Genomic DNA, 18775 nt, shown 5'->3' with positions numbered 1-18775 from the left:
TGCATTAATCAGTCGACCAGGAGATACGAAATACCACAGATATGTTTTCTCAACAATTGCAAGATTTCATTTGGAATGTGAGCATTATAGAGCTGCTTTTTTTTTTTCTAATGTGTGGGTTTTGTTTGTTTTTCCTTTGTTTTGTAAATGAGCTTTTAAGGGACTTAGGGTACCTCAAACTATGACATACCTGAGGGACAGGATGCCATTCGGAGGGATCTGGACTAGCTCGAGAAGTGGGCCCATGGGAAGCTCATGACGTTCCACAAGGCCAAGTGCAAGGTCCTGCACATGAGTCAGGCGATGAAGGGATTGAGAGCAACCCTGCTGAGGAGGACTTGGGAGTACTGGTGGATGAAAAACTGGACATGAGCCAGCAACGTGTGCTCACAGCCCAGAAAACCAACTGTACCCTGGCCTGCATCAAGAGAAGCATGACAGACAGGGAGGTGATTCTGCCCCTCTACTCATGAGACACCCCCCTCCCCCCCACCTCAGCCCCCATAGTACTGCCTTCAGTGTTGGAGTCCTCAGCACAGCAAAGACATGGACCTGTTGGAGCAAGTCCCGAGGAGGCCACAAAAATGATCAGAGTGCTAGGCCAGCTCACCTATGAGGACAGGCTGAGAGGATTGGGGTGGTTCAGCCTGGAGGAGAGAAGGCTCTGGGGAGACCTTGTTGCAGCCAGTCAGTACTTGAAGGGGGCTTATAAGAAAGGTGAGGACAGGCTTTTTAGTAGGACCTGTAGTAATAGGACAAGGGGTAATGGTTTTAAACTAAACAAGGGTAGATTGAAAGTAGATGCAAGGAAGGAATTTTTTATGATGAAGGTGGTGAAACACCAGAACACCTTGCCTGGAGAAGTGGTAGATGCCCCATCCCTGGAAACATTCAAGGTCAGGTTGGATGGGGCTCTGAGCAACCTGATCTAGTTGAAGATGTCCCTGCTGATTGCAGGGGGGTTGGAACTAGATGACCTTTAATGGTCCCTTCCAACCCAAACTATTATATGATTCTATTATTAACATAGACCTTAATAATGCCTTCTGGCTTAGTAGAATCTGAGCAGCTCAGATGTGTGAATGAACCTATCATACTTTTTAATGTATCATTGTAGCACATCTGCAAGACGGGACTTTTTATCCCGTTTAACACATGATATTTAGACACACAAGCAATTGTCTTATTGAAAATCTCACAGCAGATATATAGTAGATATGTGGTCTGAAATCTGGAGTTCCTTGTATCTGTGAACTATGATTTTCTTTCCTGACTCCAAAAGAAGGTAATTGTAGAGTGTTATCTGAACACCCAAAATTGTCATCTTTGTACTATCTAAGTGTGAGTTAAAAATACGTTGTTAACCGTCTATTAACACCAAGTTGAAGATGCATGTTGTTTTTAATCCATCTCAGCTAGATTAACAAGGTATTATATACACCTTTAATAATGACTTAATTTGGATCATATAATCCAAACTGAAATTTTAGATTGTAAAAGGAAGAAGAATTTTCTGGTAACTCAAGAAGTCTTTGTGTAGTATGGAGTATCTGCAGCAGATCCTTGTGGAGAAAATCAAGAAGCCTATTGAATAGTTTAAGGAAAGATCTCTTGGGGTGTATTTAGCATTCTACATTTTCTAACAGTTATGGAGTAAGAAAAAATACATGACGTCTTGACATAATGTCAGTAAAAGTCTGAAGTGAGGCATTTCAGTAAGGTATGATGTTCTTGAATTTTTGCCTTCTTTCTCCATGCACACAGCTAAAATGTTGTGCCATTGTCTAGACAATGGATCTTTATCTTAATCTGGGTAAAAAAGTGAAAGCATTACTACTTTATCCTTTTATACCTCAGACTCCTTGAGGAATGACTACAGCAAGTATTGGATTTGATATGTGGGCATCATTCCACTGGAAAATGTGTTAGGGTCTTTACTCTGTTCCTGGGTAATCCACAACTGAATAATACTGAATAATAGTTGTATAACTGGTATGTACAAATCAATGGCGCTCTGTTGTGTGTTTTGTCAGGTTTGATTGTAATGATTTGGAATTTTCAGACTATGTTATGTGTATAGAAATCAGTGTTTTTGATATGGTGTGCTGGAGAGGTTTCAACGTTTATACATACTATAGTAAGACATATCATATAAATGCATAGAAGATAAGCATGTTTTATAATTCTTGGGCACAACTTTTAAAAATGGTGGGGTTTATGGTTAAAAATAAAACCAAAGTGTTCATACTGGCTGTGATTTTTAATGTAGTCCTTAGTATTTGCCCTGAACATTTTGAAAATTATGTGCAGTATCATTGAGTATTACAACAGTTTTAACAATATGAGATACATCATCTGGCCATAGTGCACTACCTTATTCTGATATAAGCTTTATTTAAAGGAATATACCTGAGTGAAGCATAAAGAAAGATGTGTGTTTCTTCAAGTACGGACCTCACATGTGTACAATGTAAATGTATCTTTCCTCTTTCCAGATGCATAGTTAAAGTCACGTAGCAATTTTGTATAATGTGACATGAGAATAAATTGTGCTGCTTTAAGGCAACTTAAATGTTAATGTTTTGAAGGTAATTTATGGGTGGCATGGGAGAATTAGTAATCGAAACAGTAATAGAATTGGAACCAGCTGTGGGAGCTAGATAGGAAATTGTCCTTCCTTCCTGCAGTAACTTAGACATGCTGTAATTTTTAACCCTCAACCCCCTGCCCTCAGCCTGTGGTTGTAGATCTTTGCATGACTAGCTGATGCGTCCCCCTATGCCCTCAGTTTTAATTCCTTGTCCTAATTGATTAGTAAGTTTGTAGACAACTGGACTATTTGTCACTCAGTACGATGGTATGCATAAATACGTCTTTCTGTTAAGATCCTGGAGTAAACATTTGAGTGAACACCTTTTTACAATCACAGTTGGAGAACTGTTGAAAAGTATAGTCTGTGGACAACTCTCTCTCTGGACATGTGATTGTTTAGTTTTGCTGACTGTAGTATGTTTGCTAAGAGTAACTGGATCCCTGAGGAATTTGAAGAACGTCACCAACATTGCTGAATAAAGCCTTGTAGCAGATTCCTTATGATAGATATTACTTATTCAGATTTTTCAAATGAGGAAACTGGAGTATGCAGGAATGAAGTAAGTTGCATAAAGTTGTAGGTCAAGGATTGGTCTACACCAATGGTGTATTGTTTTAATTTTGGTCATTAAAACATGTATAATTTAAGAGATGGCTCACTGGTGAGGTTACTATTATACTGGTATAGAGATTCTTATTCATATCACCTTGATGCTTATGAAAGTCTATGCTAACATGATCATCAGAAGTCTTAAAGTGAACATCAGGCTGCTTTTTGATGAGAGGAAAGCAGGAAAAATGTGTTTTATTTCAATTGTAGTAATCTCTGTGTCTGTTTTAGACAGATGTGCCAAATGTTGAACATCTATTGATTGTGTTGGCTTTTTAAGTTTTGATGAGTCCAAAATTAAAGTTGAGTGGACTTAATTCCACTGCTTATGAAACTTGCAAAAGTAACTGTAATACTTATTCTACTGGATATATTCTTTTAATGTACTTCCATAGAAGTGCGTGCAACTAAAAATGCCTTTTACTGCGTGAATTGCAAAGGCTTTATAGTATCACAGACTTTTAAAATATATAGAGGGGAGGCTTCTTTTTTTGGGCAAAAAATGTTAAACCTTGTACACATATGGTTTCTAAATTCTAAAATACTTCATAAATAATTTAATTCTAAGATGAGAAGTCTGGAGAATAATAAAGCTATTTTGATGACTGCAAAACATCTAAAAGTGTTCTTATTAAAAGGGAGGATACTGCTTCTGGAATTCTTAGTTTAACCTTGGTAGTCATGGTTTCTTGTGGTAAGTCAAGGAAAAGAACTTGATAATTTTTTATTTCCTAAAGTTTTGCAAAAGGTGGTAATGATAAAATGTCTGTATAGTTTAGATAAAGGATGTTTTAGAGCAAGTTTAATGTAAATAATTAAGTGAACTGACTAACAAGCTGAAAAGTGTTAACGCATTAACGAAAGTTAGGTTCAGTCCCATCTTCCATCCGGTGTTGTGTTCCTGCATTCTTTCATGTGTGTCTTTTGGGTCATATTCCCTGTGGTAGAAATCCCACATGGAATCTATGTGGTACAGAAATTCTTACCAAGCTGAACATGAAATATGTGAATGCGTAAGTGTGCCCTGTTTGCGTCTGGACTAAGTGTTTGGCACTTAAACTCCAAAGAGTTGAAAGTTTGCAATCATTTGTCCTTTCTGATTTCAGAATTAAGATATTCTTTGATTACCTGCCAGGCTAAGCAGAGCTTTCAGAGCAAAGATGTTAGTTACATGTTTGTTTTGTTTCTCCTCATTGTCAGCTGATCTATGGATGTGTGTGCTATTTTACTGTTTCAGAGCAGGAGAAGTATTCCTTTATGTTAAAATGAAATACTCTGATCAGCTCTAAAGAGTAGTATTAAGAAAGGATGTGTCTGAAAATGCTAATAACGTTTTTCGTTCTTAACAGTGGGTAGTAGTGATGTTGTGTATCTTACTGCTGTAGTAAAACTGTCTTGATGGAACATGAGTGCTTTTTTGGTGGTATGTCGTAGTTGTGCATACTGTTTTAGCAAATACAAAGTATTTGTGTGCATTTGAAACTGAGATGATAAAGATAAAATAGGTAGGTGGTTATGTGAGCAGAATGTAACATCTGAAATATCACCAGAACTCTCCACTTAAGTAAATTGGTTGCCCAGAAACTGCAAAGGAAACTGGAATGACAGGCAATTTTAGCTTTAAATCAGTTTTATCAGTAGTTACAACTTGCTTTAGAAAAAGCTCAAGAAAATTTCTCTATAATACATTGTGAAAAGAATTCCCAGATCATAAATATTAATATAAACTATTACTTCATAAATCAAGGGCTTGTTATAAATTTAGAAATTATCTGGATGAGATTTTAGAATCTAGATGAAAAATAGTAATCTCCTGAAATCTATCTAAAACTGGGAGACAAGATCAGGCAGGCTTTTTGCTGTACTTTATAATGTTTATGTCTAAAAAAGATATTTGCAAACCATGCTGAGACTCTAATTGCAATACATTTTTTAAATTGTTAGGCCATTGGAGTCTTTTCAGAAGGGGACATGCCAGTAAGTGGCAAGAAAGGGAAGAAATTTAATTCATGTTATGTCTGGGAACAGTCTCTGAATTAGTTTGACTCACAACATATTTTATTAGATGATATCTGACCTATAATAGCATTACAGATTTATTAGTTTTAGGCAGTCATGTGTTGGAATGAAGATTTAATCTAAGGTCTTTTCCCTTGCTGGTTAAGCCTGACGAAATACTCCGGTTCAGATCATAAGAAAAAATTTAATGAGGCTGTGAATCAAATGATGTTGAGAGAAGCTAGCTGCAGTACCTTTTCCTTATTGAAGGAACAAATTTACTTCCTGTAGGCATTCGAAAGCAGGTTCATCTACTTAATCACCTCCTTAGTTCTTGAGTGCACTCTGGAGTAATGCATTTTAGCTCACTAAAAGAATGATGTCTTCTTAGTCTTTCCGTACTTAAAATTCAAGATGTGAGTTCTGTCCTCTTTTGTGTGTTACCCAAATTAAAGGATAACTGGGAGAGAGTGTGTTTTGTAGGGCCCTTCCAATATTTCTGTTAATTTTGGAGGTTTTCTGCATTTGTCATGGAGTTATGATTTATCTACACTTTTCCATGAGTAACAGATACTGTGAGTATTTTATGGGAATATAAGCCAAGATGATTCATACCAGTGTTATGTATGTATCTTCCCATTTTCCATAATATTTTCCTTTATCTTTTTTCGGGCCAAAATTTTGGGTAGTACACACATATAGACCCTGATTCATCCAACCTAATCAAGGCACCTATGTTAGGAATTTAGTTGCCTTGCACTTCCTGAATAATTCATGAAGAGGAGAGATCTCCAGATGATTCAGTTTTTTGATACACTGATTCTTCTTCTGGAGTTGTATGTCTCTTTTTGAAGGCTGTATAGAAAGTCTGAAGTAAGTATTTTCTGTATTTAGATGCTTCACATTCAGAAACTCAGATTGTATGAATCTGGGCCAAACTAAGTTTAATAACATGCAAGTTTACATCAGAATACATCTATCAACTCTAACACCTAAAAGAGAGGAAATTAAAAGTTGTTGAAATGTCCTTTCAAATCGAGATGCGTCCTTCTGCATGCAGTTTTGTGGATAATGTACTGCTATAAACCCCAAAACGTTTCTGTTTTTCTGTTGCTGTAAAACAGCATCTTACCTATCTCTCACATTGTGGTTTTTCATACTCCCATCTTTCTCTTCAGTGTACACTTGTGCAACCTTAGTGTATATCTAGACATTTATTTTCAGTTTAAGTTATGGAGGAAAATAATGAAAAACAGTGACTCGGAAAACCTGCCCATTTTACAAGTAATATGGTTTTAAACAGTGTATGAGGAGTAACTTGTGGAACAAAAGATGAACATTAGTGTGTGTTTGTTTGCAACATTGGTTAAAAAAAAAAAAAAAAACAAACAGAAAAAAGCCAATTTAAACTCTTATTACTGTCTTCAGCTTTCAGTGTTGTCATGGAAAATTGAACCTAGCAGCTTAAAACATTTTTCGAGTCTGAAAAGAAGAGTGAGGCATGTTTTCTTCCAGATTTGTGAAATACTCCCCTGCGCCCCCCCATCCCCTGCTTTTGACTTTCTTCTAATGGTATTTCAGACTCAGTATTGGAGGGTGGAACAAGATTCTGTTCTCTCTGTTCATAATCACTAGAATAGCCTCTTGATTTCATTCACTTACTTACACAGATGTAGTATCTATCAAAGTTGGATGTGAGGTGGAAAGGAAAAACTGTATGTTCATGGCTCTGAAATTAACTGTGATAGAGGGAGGTTGTGCTAGTGTCCCCCTGTGAAGTTTGATGGACTTTAGTAACTTCTGCCCCCTGAAAAGAGATTGTATTTTAGGTGGTGCTTGGGTGAGAATTCTTGGACCTGTAAGCCAAACACACTTGATACAGAAATTAGCAAGCAACAACAAGCATGAGTTGCTTTTTGTGCTATAACTTCTAAAATATGAGTAGTTTAAAGCCTTCTGCTATTGGTATTAGCATATTGTTATGCCTAGATACTGCAACAGTTAGACTGGATTTCGGTGATGCTGTGCTAACAATTTGTCTGCACAATTCAGTGATTTTTCTGTGGTCTTTTACCGATCTAAACTGAAGAGCTTGTGGTATTGCATCTCTCTGCTTTGGGAATTATTGTGTCAGAAATCCTGTCCTTTCTGTTGTGATTGTTGATGAGTTGTCTGCCCATTTGTTTTATTCTTAAAATCTCTTAAGAGCATTTTCTTTCATTATGTTAACTCTACTAGAGAACAACGGAAGATATGGAAAAATTGTTACTGTCTGATCACAAGGAAGAAGATTTCAGCACAGTCTGTCTGTATGCTGGAGTCTAAAATAAAAGCCTTTCTAAGGCTCTCAAACTATCCTGTTCCCCTCACCTCACCCTCTAGCACTGTGGCATTTGCTTTTCCATGCAGTACAGTCATTTTGGAGGGGAAGAGAGGAGGCTTTAAACTTAAAACATCAACATGACATATTTAAACAAAATGCTTGAAAATAGAAAGTTCTTTTTTCTTAATTACCAGAAGACCTGGGATTTGGATGATCAAAACATGGTTTTCTACAGGGAGTCCTTCATTTGGGAGTTTGAATTGCTGCAGTTTCTTAAGTAGATGAAGGTAATTCCATCACCATTTGATGCTAGGGTTTGTTGTCCCTCTCCACTTCCACCAGGTATTCCTGCTGTCTGTTACTAACCTAGTTATTCCATCTGTCTTCTAGGGAGGCAGCAATTGTCTGTGTTAGACGACCTCTGTTAAATTTGTTCTGCGAAACCTGCACTTTCACCAGAAAGGGAGAACTCTCTATAAGGTGTAGCTGCCTCCTCTTCTCTCCTGCCTATGAACAGACAGCATCTTCATGTGGAGTGTACTAAACCAGGGTGTGAGTGTTTACGCTTGCAGCAGAAGGGATTTTTTAGTATAGTAGTTCAGATATTTAAAGTAAGTCGTAGCCAAGCCAACTTTAACCTCTTCTCCTGCTCAAGACAGGGAAAGTGCTCACCTTTAGTTTAACCAGTAGTAGTTTTGCATGTTTTTTCTCCATGTTGTACAATAGCTGTGCTCCCACAAATGCTAAGTTTCTTCAAGTCTCCAGCAAGTCAGCGTTTTGGGAGAGCTCTAGGAACACAAGAGCTATCCAGAAAGGGCACGTCAGATTTTCTTCCAGGACAACATATGACCTTGATATCCTCAAGGAAGGCAAGATCCTCAATACTGGAATATAAGGACAATTGCAAAGACACAGGAAAAAAAAATTGCGTAGTTTCCTCTGTTAAATTGTATTTTCATGGATACCCAGGAAAGTTCCCATTTAAGGGCCTGATGTGTGAAAGATTACCTATAGCTTGCAAGTCTCTTTCACACAGGATAGTTTCTACTTAGTGATACATAGACCTCTGTGAACAGCAGTAGAGGTACTTTTAGGCATAAATGCATCATTCTGCCCTTCTGTGGTTGGGCCATGTAAAGTTAGGTCATTTGAGGACCTATATTCTAACTTGTAGGGGTATTTTTAAGAGGGGAGAGATCAGATTCTAGTGGATGAATTTACTTTTCACTACGTGCAGTTTGCAGTTACTGTGTATGTGAGATCAGCAGAATGTGTCATTGTGGGATTTACGTTTTGTTTTTCATAGTCTTTGTTTCTATCCGTTTAAGCCTGTGAACATAATCTGATGGTCTTTCTAAAGTCCTTCTAAAATGACCTTTGGATGGACAATCTATTAGAAAGGCTAATATGTTAAAGGCTGAGGTATATTTTTAACTGTAAATTCCTCTGTCTGATACTGTTTAGTGGATTTTTTTTTTATTACTTCTGTAGGACCTTTCTCCCCAAGCCAAATATTTAGTTTATTATAAAGACACCAGCCCATTCTTTTTCCACCTCCTGTATCAGTCTGTCTTCTGCCAAGTCCCAATTATTGCACCTATTCACAATCCCAAGGATATTGAAGGATATCTTGTAGGATGTAGAAATCTGGATTTTAACTTATTTTTCCGTTTTGTATCTGTTTTCTCACTTGTCTGATTTGACCTGCATCATTTGTTTATTTGATATTTATTTTTTTTTTGTCTTTGATTTTTCTCAAGAGATCTTGGAGACTCTGACCTGGTTTCAGCCTGTGGTTTCTAGTGGCATATTTTGTGAGTATTGCTTAAGGATAAGGAAGCTCCCAAAAGGAACAAGAAAAATAAAATGCACAGGATTTACGGACAGTGGCGCAGTGAATAAAAGAGTGTTCCAGGCACAGGAGCTTAACAGTCAGCTAGGGCTGGAATTCCCTGAAAAAATGTAATTGCAAACTGCGGATGTGATGCCTGACTTGCAGTGTCCCTTTGCAGAAGTTATTTAAAAGTTAAGATTTTTCATTTTTGAGAAAAACTGTGAACTCCTAGAATACACTATTTCACAGATTTAATATATATTTTAATCTTATGTAAGCCAGGGAATTGGGAATTTTTAAAAAACTATTAGGAGATATGTCAATACCAGAACTGTTTTCCTTTGTTTCTGCTGAAAGAAGAAGTGAAATTTAACATACTGTGTTTTCCAGATATGGTTTAAAATAGGGCAGGAAAAAAAAGACAATCCTGTAAAGATATCATCCAATCTAGTTTTAATTACAATAGAAGTTTTGCAGAAGAGCATTATTGAACTATTAAAACCAGTTTGTGTAAACTTAACAGCTGAAATCCAGGCAACAACTGGAAGACGTGGGACTGCATGTATACTTTGGACAAACTACCTTTTCGTTTTTTTCAGACTTGCAGTAATATTCCAGTATACATGGGAACCTGATGTTCAAATCAGCATAAAATATAGTTACTATATTTTCCTTTGAGAGTGTGAAGAAAGGATTTTGTGGCATTCCTTATTCTTTGGAATATAATAACTGGAATGTAGTAGTTACATCTGATTTTTGTGTGCACTTATAAACATTTTGTTAGAGATACTTAACAGCGTTCTCAGTCATTTAGGAAGTTTGTAGTTACTAAAATAGAATAAACCACCTTCGTTTTTTGTATGTTTGGCAGATTTGAAGATGTTATGCCAAGTATGTTCCTAGACGTTGTTATCTTAATTTTTTGTTTTGAATAGCCTAAACAGTTACTTTAACTGTTAGGCATGCCTTGGACCCTGCAGAGTGTAGCACCACTAGCAGTTGCCAAACGTCCAACTTTCAGGCTTGGGCTCCTTGATTTATCAGGTGGCAGAATGCATTCCGATCGGTTGTTCTTGGTTAAAGATAAGTAGCCAGAACAGCGTTCAACATGATTGCACTGTAAAGCAGAAGTGGTTTTATGTGAGTGGTTCATTCTTCTCATTAAAAGAGGGATTTGATTATTGTCACCCAGAGGAGGTAGCAGTTAATTTGCTAGAACAAACTTAATTTTTTGTTTATTAATAATTTTTTTTGTTTGAATTATTGAAAGAACTCTTAAATTAGTTTAAATACCCTCACAAAATGAAAGTCAGTGCTGATGCAATGTAGACATACAATACCTACCTTTGTGGTAAGGTATATGAAATGAGCATCCCTATAATGTTTCAGTAAGTGGATTGGAATACAAAATAAGCAACCTTTCAGTGATTAAGATGAGAATGACCAAAGTGCTGTTTCCCCTTCTAACAATGGATGGTTTCTATGAAAGCCTTTGATTCCCATAAGTAGTACATCTTTTGTTGTGAGTGATGCTAGTATGAATCTTGGAAGCTGTTTATTTCCTTTTCACAAATCAGTTTTTATGGAATGTGCATAGACGGCAAGTACAGGCAGTGGCTGTTGAGCAGTTTTTTATATCCTGAGAATAGCGAATGCCGATTTATAGTGCAGGGAATGAAGTACGAAAAACTTAATTCATATTGTAATTATGCCTTTGTCTGGGTGCTTTATAGTGTCAATTGAATAATAAACTCCTTTTCATAATCACAGCTTCACTTGGGAGCTTTGAGTTACACCTGCTACTCAGCTTGTAAACCACTGAGTCTGTGAAAGTGTCTCTTAATGCCCTGTGGGCTATACCTTTCACAATGTCATGTGTAGCTATTTGTAAACCTTTACTTTTATCTTGTGGTGGGTTGACTCTGGCTGGATGCCAGGTGCCCACCAAGCTGTTCTATTACTCCCCTTCTCAGGAGGATGGGGGTGGAGAAAATAAGATGGAAAAAAGCTTGTGGGTCAAAGTAAAGGCGGTTTAGTAAAGCAAAAGCAAAGGCCACATGTGAAAGCAAAACAAAAGATTTATTCTCTACTTCCCGTCAGCAGGTGATGCCAAGCTACTTCCCAGGAAGCAGGGCTTTAGTATGCATAGTGGTTGCTCTGGAAGACAAATGTCATAAATAACCAATACCCCTTCCTCTTTCTCTTAGCTTTTATTGCTGAGCAGACATCATATGGTACAGAATTTCCCTTTGGCCGGTTTGAGTCAGCTGTCCTGGCTACGTCTGCTCCCAAGATCTTGCCCACCCCCAACCTACTGGTCTTTGGAAGGGGATTGTTGGAGAGACATCCTTGGTGCTGTGTGAGCACTGGTCAGCAGCAGCCAAAACAGTGGTGTCTTATCAACACCTTTCTAGCTACCAGTACAAAACACAGCACCATGAGGGCTGCTGTAGAGAAAATGAACTCTGTCGCAGCCAGACCCAATACATACCTTTTCAGACTTGGCATGGCCCACAGTCCCACAAGTATTTTTTTCTCAGATGCATATGTGATTTCCATGCTAATACTCAAGTTCCTCTTCAAACATCTGTGACTATCGAAAATATGCGTATGTTGTGAATGTGAAAACAGAGGGCATGAGTCTTCTGCTGGCTTATCTCTGTCTATATGTATGTGTGGAAAGGGAAATAAATGATGCAGTTGTTTTGGGAATCAGAGCTGGTTTTAGTGGCAAGAAGTAAAGCTAGAAGAAGGATAGGTTTGACTAAACCAAAGATAATGAAAGTTTCAGTTTTATCAGAGAAATAAAGCTGATAGAACGGCAGAACTAACTATCGTAGAGGAAATCAGCCTGGTGCTATAGAGACTTTCTGAGGCAAGCATGGTGAAAAAGGGAAGGAATTATCACAGATGGATAAGGGAAGCGATATAGTGTAGAATATAAAGTATGCTTAAAAATTGTTTTAAAATCAGACTTCAGCAACAGAAAATTGTAACAAATGTTGGGCATCAAAATGACAGATTACGTCTGTTTAAGGAAACTTAAGTGGCACCAGACAAATGAGCATTTTAAGTGTAATGATTCAAATGACCTTTGTAGAACCTTGCCATCACTTGAGTACTTTCAGTACATTTCTTTCTCTGTGAATTAACTATTTTAGTATTTGTGTTAGTGTGACTTGTTAGATGTTTTAAAATGTGGTTGCCTTCAATCTGTATGTTGCTATTAAATTACATTGACTGTGTTATGGCTGCCATTGAGGTGGCAGTTATGAAGACCCGTGACAGCTGGGGATAATGACAGAAGACAGAGTGGGAAGCCAGTCCATGATCTTAATAAACCACATGGATAACATCTTCTATAATGAATTTCTAGATTTTTTCATTAATTTTGTTAATTTGTATTTGAAAAGACTTTGTGTAATGATGATGGATTGACTAAATCACAATAGAAGATTGTTAGATATTGGTGATTAAGAATCAGAGAGAATTTTAATGTTTTCTGAAGAGGAAAAACAGGAAATATTTTCCTGTTTTTGTTCTTTATTAAGATAGTCTCATATTTGTAAAACAATTATTCCTTGTATTTTTACGGCTGTATCCATGAAAATAAAAATCTGGAATCAGTCTCTTGTTTCTGATTTCCCCCTGCTTTCTCCTCCTCATGTTATGGCTGATGTGAGGGAAACCTTTCTTACTTTTATATATATTGGAGTATTGAGTTTTTTGTTTGGCTGGGTGTTTTGTGTTCATTTTTTTTTTTTGTATACCGCTGTTTTCATAGAGGTGAACTTTCTTTTTTTTCCAGAACCCTGTCAAGAAAATTCCAGATTCTCATGAAATTACACTCCAACATGGGACAAAAACAGTAAGTGATAACACATGTTCAACACTTCTTGTTTTTCTAGAACTAAACCAGTCTGAAATAAGTTAACAAATACTTATTGTAAGCCAAAGTTCAAGAAGCTAGGTTTTTTTCTTCTTAAATTCATTAGTTTAGTCTAGCTCTTTTCTTACTGCAATTGAAAGTGTGTCTGAAACGTTACTCTGACTCAATTGTCTCATTTTCTTCTTTCTTCTTGTCAGATATACTCTGCAGTTGTTAGAGTTCCTTTGTAGGCTATACCTTCCTAATCTATACACAGGTCTAATCTAGACCTTTCTTTGACTGGTCATGGATTTCAAAGAGAATGTTGTTGCTGAAATTTCTGTGACTTCTTTGTAGCTGAATGCAGGTCTCCTTCATTCTCCTTGAATCTTTAAGTGCCTTTTATACAGCATTCTCAATTTCTTGAAACCTTATTCTTCCTTGTCTTTGACTGCATCTTTTCTACGTTTCACCTCCAATATTGCTCCTTCACTTTCTTTTAAAGAACCACTGTCTGACTTGGAACTATCGTTTCTTTGTTCCTCAGTATTTTTTTCTCTGGATAATCTCGTCTTCCAACACAAATTCAGCTGCTTTTATGTGCTGATTCATCAAATATCTATTTTTATAGAACTGAATTTATATTCTGGCCATGAATAGCACTGAAACTATTCCCAAATCCTTTCCTCGTACTATCCTTTGGTTCTTAAAAAAGGTGCTGCTGCTGTATATCCTCTTCAGTTTGGGCCATGATTTAGCTTCAATGAGAAAATAATACTAGAATTTATTTTAATGTTATTATATCCCTGTGAAAGCACTATCAGCTAGTCAATAGAATTCTCACTCATAGCATTCCTGAGAATTTCTTTGGAGAGGAGGAAAAAAAAGAAAAGAAAGAAAATCAAAAAAAAAAAATTGAGAAGAAGGCTTTTTGATGAGCTTTTACACAATCTAAGGAAATGTATAATTTTCCTAGATTGTATTTTTAAGAAAACTTGTGGATTCATTTTCTTTTTATGTAATTAATATAAGCATACACTTAATAATTTAACATTCAACAATATTAAATAATTATTTTAAATAATATACTTATTAAATTAACATGTATATCAAAACATTAAGCATTAATAATTTATGAGTTTAAGATTTGAATTTTTAATATTTCTTAATATTTCTCAGATGTTTAAAAGGAATTTTCTAGGGGTTTCAACTTAAGAGTAGACATCATAAATGTTGTTTTACAAGTTTTCAGAAATAGTTATTTTCAGAAGTGTCTGTTCATTAGCCTGGCATCAAACTTTGTGATCTGTCTTGGAGTGTGGAGAGGTGATAAGGCTTACCTGTTTTATCATAGTGCTAGACATACAGATGTAGAGGGACGAGAGGAAAGAAGTAACAAGTGCATTATAAATGAAAACGGAAAATTTTTAAGACCTGTAAAAGATGTATTATATTACACTAAACAAAAATAGAGTGGATTTTTATGCAGGCAGTGCATGTAACTTCTTTGCATGCTAATTTCTATGCATACTAGGATTTGCATACTAGTGTACTAGTGCAAACCAGTTTCCCATTTTACATGTGACAGTAATTGCTTCTGCAGTATGTTTCTTGAATACATTTTCTAACAGACTTTATTATGTAAAATTTTTTGAATTATTTTTTCCCTGTATTAAACCAGTAAATCTTTTGATGGCTTCTTAAAGCATAAGCTCATGTTATTTCTAACTAAAGGCTTTGCAAAGTGGAAGTTACAGTTTTGGAAGACTTCTGAGGTATTTTGACTGCATGAGAATGCAGCTGTCATCACCTAGAACAGAGGTGAATTGTAACGTGGATATATGTAGCACAGTTGGATTAGACTGGATGCAGTGAATGAAACAAGTCTCTGAAAAAAAACAACTCTTCTGCAGAAGGACTATTCTTTTGTTTTATTCCTTTGTTTTAGGATAATGAAACTACTTACCCATGTCATTACACACGCATAAGGATGCGAGCAAATTCTTATCTTGATATCAGTGTTTCACCCCAATGTTTTAAAATACAGTATTCTCATTATGTTCATACATACAATGCACTGTATTTCAGCTAAACTTACATATCCCATCTGTACCTCTTCAATCTAATGAATGTGGGTTTGATGATGACTCTATTCCTGTGCAGCTGAAAAGTCTGAGAAAAGATTTCCCATGCTAGAGAATCTTTGCAGAAACCTGATTAATTTCCTGGTTGCCTTGCTTGTATGGTGTAATAGGAGTTACTGTTCCCAATGAAACTTCAGGGATATATAATTTTTTTTTCTCCTGACACTTTTGATATATAGGTGCATATGAGAAAGAATACATAATCAGAGTTATTCTGAACAGTGTGCTTTCTAATGTTTCATATCACAGCTGCTCCTTCCTATAGTAGTTATTCTACGTAGAGTGGAACACTTGAGTGTATTGAGTGCATGATTAATCTGGAGGTGCCTGTTTTTTCTGAATGTTAGAAATCATGAGTGAAATGAATGGGGTTCAAAATTTGCATTTAAATGGTAAAAAGGGCCTTTTTTTTTTTTGAAACATGTAAGCGGTTGCGTCTGTTTCATTTGAAAATTAAATATGTCACAGTGGCATAATCACTGTGTGGAGTTTAGTTCATTCTTAGGGATAACATAAAGCAGTACATTTAAACATTTGATTCAGGGAAGTAAAAATAAAATCTATTGAATCTATTAGTTACTCTGTAAATTAGATCTTTTGGGGGGCACTGCATGAGGGCATCTGATGATCCTCTGCATTCTTCAGAAGAATGAGGTTTTAGACGTCCTCTAAGAGATAAGATTTCTGCAAGTGAATGCATCTAAAATAAATCAGGACAATTAGATTAAGGAGGAGTCAGTTGCCTGGTGAACAGCAGCATCATTCCTGCAACATCTTGATTTTCTTGAAAGTACTTTTTTCAAACTGTTTGCTATATGATGGCACTGCGTGTTTGAAATGCAGTGAGGTACCGACATGAGGAGTAGTGTGAGCCTTAAGAAGATGACTAGAAATGTGTCTTTGATAAAATACGGAATACTTAAGTGAACCTTTTCTATGTGGAACTGAAAAAAGAAAACTCAAAAGAAGCCAATCCTTTTTCATATAAGCAAACCTTAATTTTACCAAAACAAATTGTCTGTCCTAAAGAATAAATTCTGTTTATAACTGGTGTTTTTAATGAAACATTTATTTTCTGTAGATTACTTATTCCCTTTTCCATGCATAGTTGAAAATCTCATGCTAAATTCCATTTTTTAAACTGTTCTGTGTGTGAACCATTCCAACAGTTTACGTAAGTTTTAGAAGTCTCCATAAAACAGTATATATACTAAAGCTTTTTTAAAAGTATGGTAGTAGATTGATGTATCTTTCACACAAGTTTTTTTTGGTGATACTTCTATGTGTCTGCATTAATTCCTAGTGACTGTCAGTACTTTTCATGTATACATGTAAAGAAGATACATACAGATGAGCATCCTTATATGCAAATTATTGTAATTTTTATACATCAGTATCTGGAATTTTTAATACAGGTTTATGCATCTGAAAGTAATTGGCCTGATTTCCCCCCACCCCCAAAGAAGTTCAGTGTTGCTAACCTATAGCTGTGACACTATTCTCAGGTGTTATCTTTCACTCAGAAATTAAAACTTTCCCTTTTTTTATTGTGTATACAGGATTTGTTTACTTGTTTGCCACACAGTTTTCTGTAAGTCTGAATGTTCTTGTTGGAGTATAAGATTACTTTTGTTTCCTTCAGAATTTTCTGGTTCATCTCTTCAAATCCCTTTCCAGGCATTTTCTAGAACTCTATAATAATAATAATTATTATTATTATTATCATCACTTTGTTTTCTTGTGTTGAAGACTTGTCTTCCTTGTTGTGAAAAGGCTTCTGAATCTGATGATTACCTATCTTATGTACGTGGGATGATCCACGTTTTTGTCCAATGTTTAAAAGTCATCATCTGACTAGGTTTTACTTGTGATCTGCCTAACGAGAAATGCCTAATAGAGGTTAAACTGTGTTGTAGGGATTAAAAACCTAAGAATGAATTCTGTATGAGTTTTACCTTCTCATGAAATCGTTTTCAGTCATTTAAACATTTCAGGTTGCGTGTAATTTTGAGTAAATCTGAAGACACACTTGTTTTATACTTTTTGACGTTGCTTTCCAATACTGTCTCATGTAAGTGGCTTAATTTTGGAGAGTTAATCTCTTTACTTGACTTAAAAATTAACTTACTGCATTGTCTAGCTTATCTCTTATTAATACTTGAGATCATGGTAGTAAAGAATATTTTCACAAATGAGGGAAAAAAAAAAGGAAACATTTTGAAGGTCAATGAAAGGATATTTAGTCAATGACATGCTTTCTGTAACTCTCACTTCTCCATATGGTGATTTGAACACTACTATAATAAACTTATTCAAATATGAAATAGGATTTTTACTAAAAAAATCCCATTTTAATCAACCTTTTATTTGAGGATAACAAATTAGCGTAATGACCATTAAGCATTCTTTTCTCTAAGTTCTGAGTAGCTTTAAGCAGGTAGTTTTGTAGATAAAACAAATGTGGTTTTGGTAAGTTTTTTGAGCTCTTTTAGTTAAAATAGTATATGTTTTTAAACTTGTGTTTTGTTTTTAAATCAAGTTTATACTCTATTTTCTCTTTTTTTCAAAGCAGAAATTTAACCAAACAACATATATACAAACATGAATTGGCTTGAATAAACTAGTGCAAAATCTTAAAGTGACAGATGTTAAATGCTGTTTCAGTATCTTGCTAGAAATCTTATTTGTACTTCTGAGAAAAGTTTAGAGTACATCTCATTTCTATGAAGAAAATTGTATCCACATTTTACAATGAGGTTATTAGAAAGCAAACACTGTACACTAACTTTTCTGAGCTGTCTTCAGTGGTTTGTTCATATTATGTAATTTGCACTTCTGTTCTCGCTACCTCTTCCAAAGTACTCAGACGTTATACAAGGTAGTGAGAATTCAAAACCAAAATATAGCTGATGTATTTTAGGAAGAAACTAGCACACGGAAATTTTTTTTTTTACTTTAGTAGTATTTTATATTTTGGTGACACTTGAAGAACTGTAGAAAAAAAAAAATGAAAACCTTGAATGGTCTTAAATTTTTTTTTTCTGTGTAGGTTTCTGCTTTGGCGTTGGATCCTTCAGGTGCCCGTTTGATAACTGGTGGATATGACTATGATGTTAAATTTTGGGATTTTGCTGGAATGGATGCCTCTCTCCAAGCTTTTAGGTCACTCCAGCCTTGTGAATGGTAGGCTTGAAGACTGCCTTTTTTACCTAAGTCTGTGCTTATGTTAAGCTTTTAGTAGAATATACAAAAGCCTTGTAAGCTGGCATGTTTAAAAGGCTTTTTTATCCGTTGTACTTTGTGGTAAATGGAGTGTGAACCTGAGAACTTGTCTACTTAAGTCTTTTCATGCTTTTTCCAGTGACTTGCATATTTTCCCCATTTAGAAAGCTAAAGGTGAATTTGC

The 18775-nt window shown here is 35.7% G+C and overlaps 1 protein-coding gene across 1 annotated transcript in view; it reads left to right on the top strand.

Moving 5' to 3' along the window:
* LOC104161713 (WD repeat-containing protein 70-like) overlaps positions 1-18552 on the top strand; it is a gene marked incomplete at both ends in the record, with an annotated part of 43528 nt that extends 24976 nt beyond the window's left edge. Inside the window, 2 exons of the mRNA XM_009700245.1 lie at positions 13166-13225; positions 18419-18552. Of these exons, the coding sequence (XP_009698547.1) occupies positions 13166-13225; positions 18419-18552 (194 nt within the window). The remainder of the gene's footprint in view (positions 1-13165; positions 13226-18418) is intronic.
* Positions 18553-18775: the final 223 nt, after the last annotated feature.

This window comes from Cariama cristata, unplaced genomic scaffold (genome assembly GCF_000690535.1).
Source record: "Cariama cristata isolate BGI_N322 unplaced genomic scaffold, ASM69053v1 scaffold1055, whole genome shotgun sequence".
In the NCBI taxonomy this organism is placed as follows: Eukaryota; Metazoa; Chordata; class Aves; order Cariamiformes; family Cariamidae; genus Cariama; species Cariama cristata.
The sequence above is the reverse complement of the archived record's forward strand: the minus strand, read 5'-3'. Positions and strand labels throughout refer to the sequence as shown.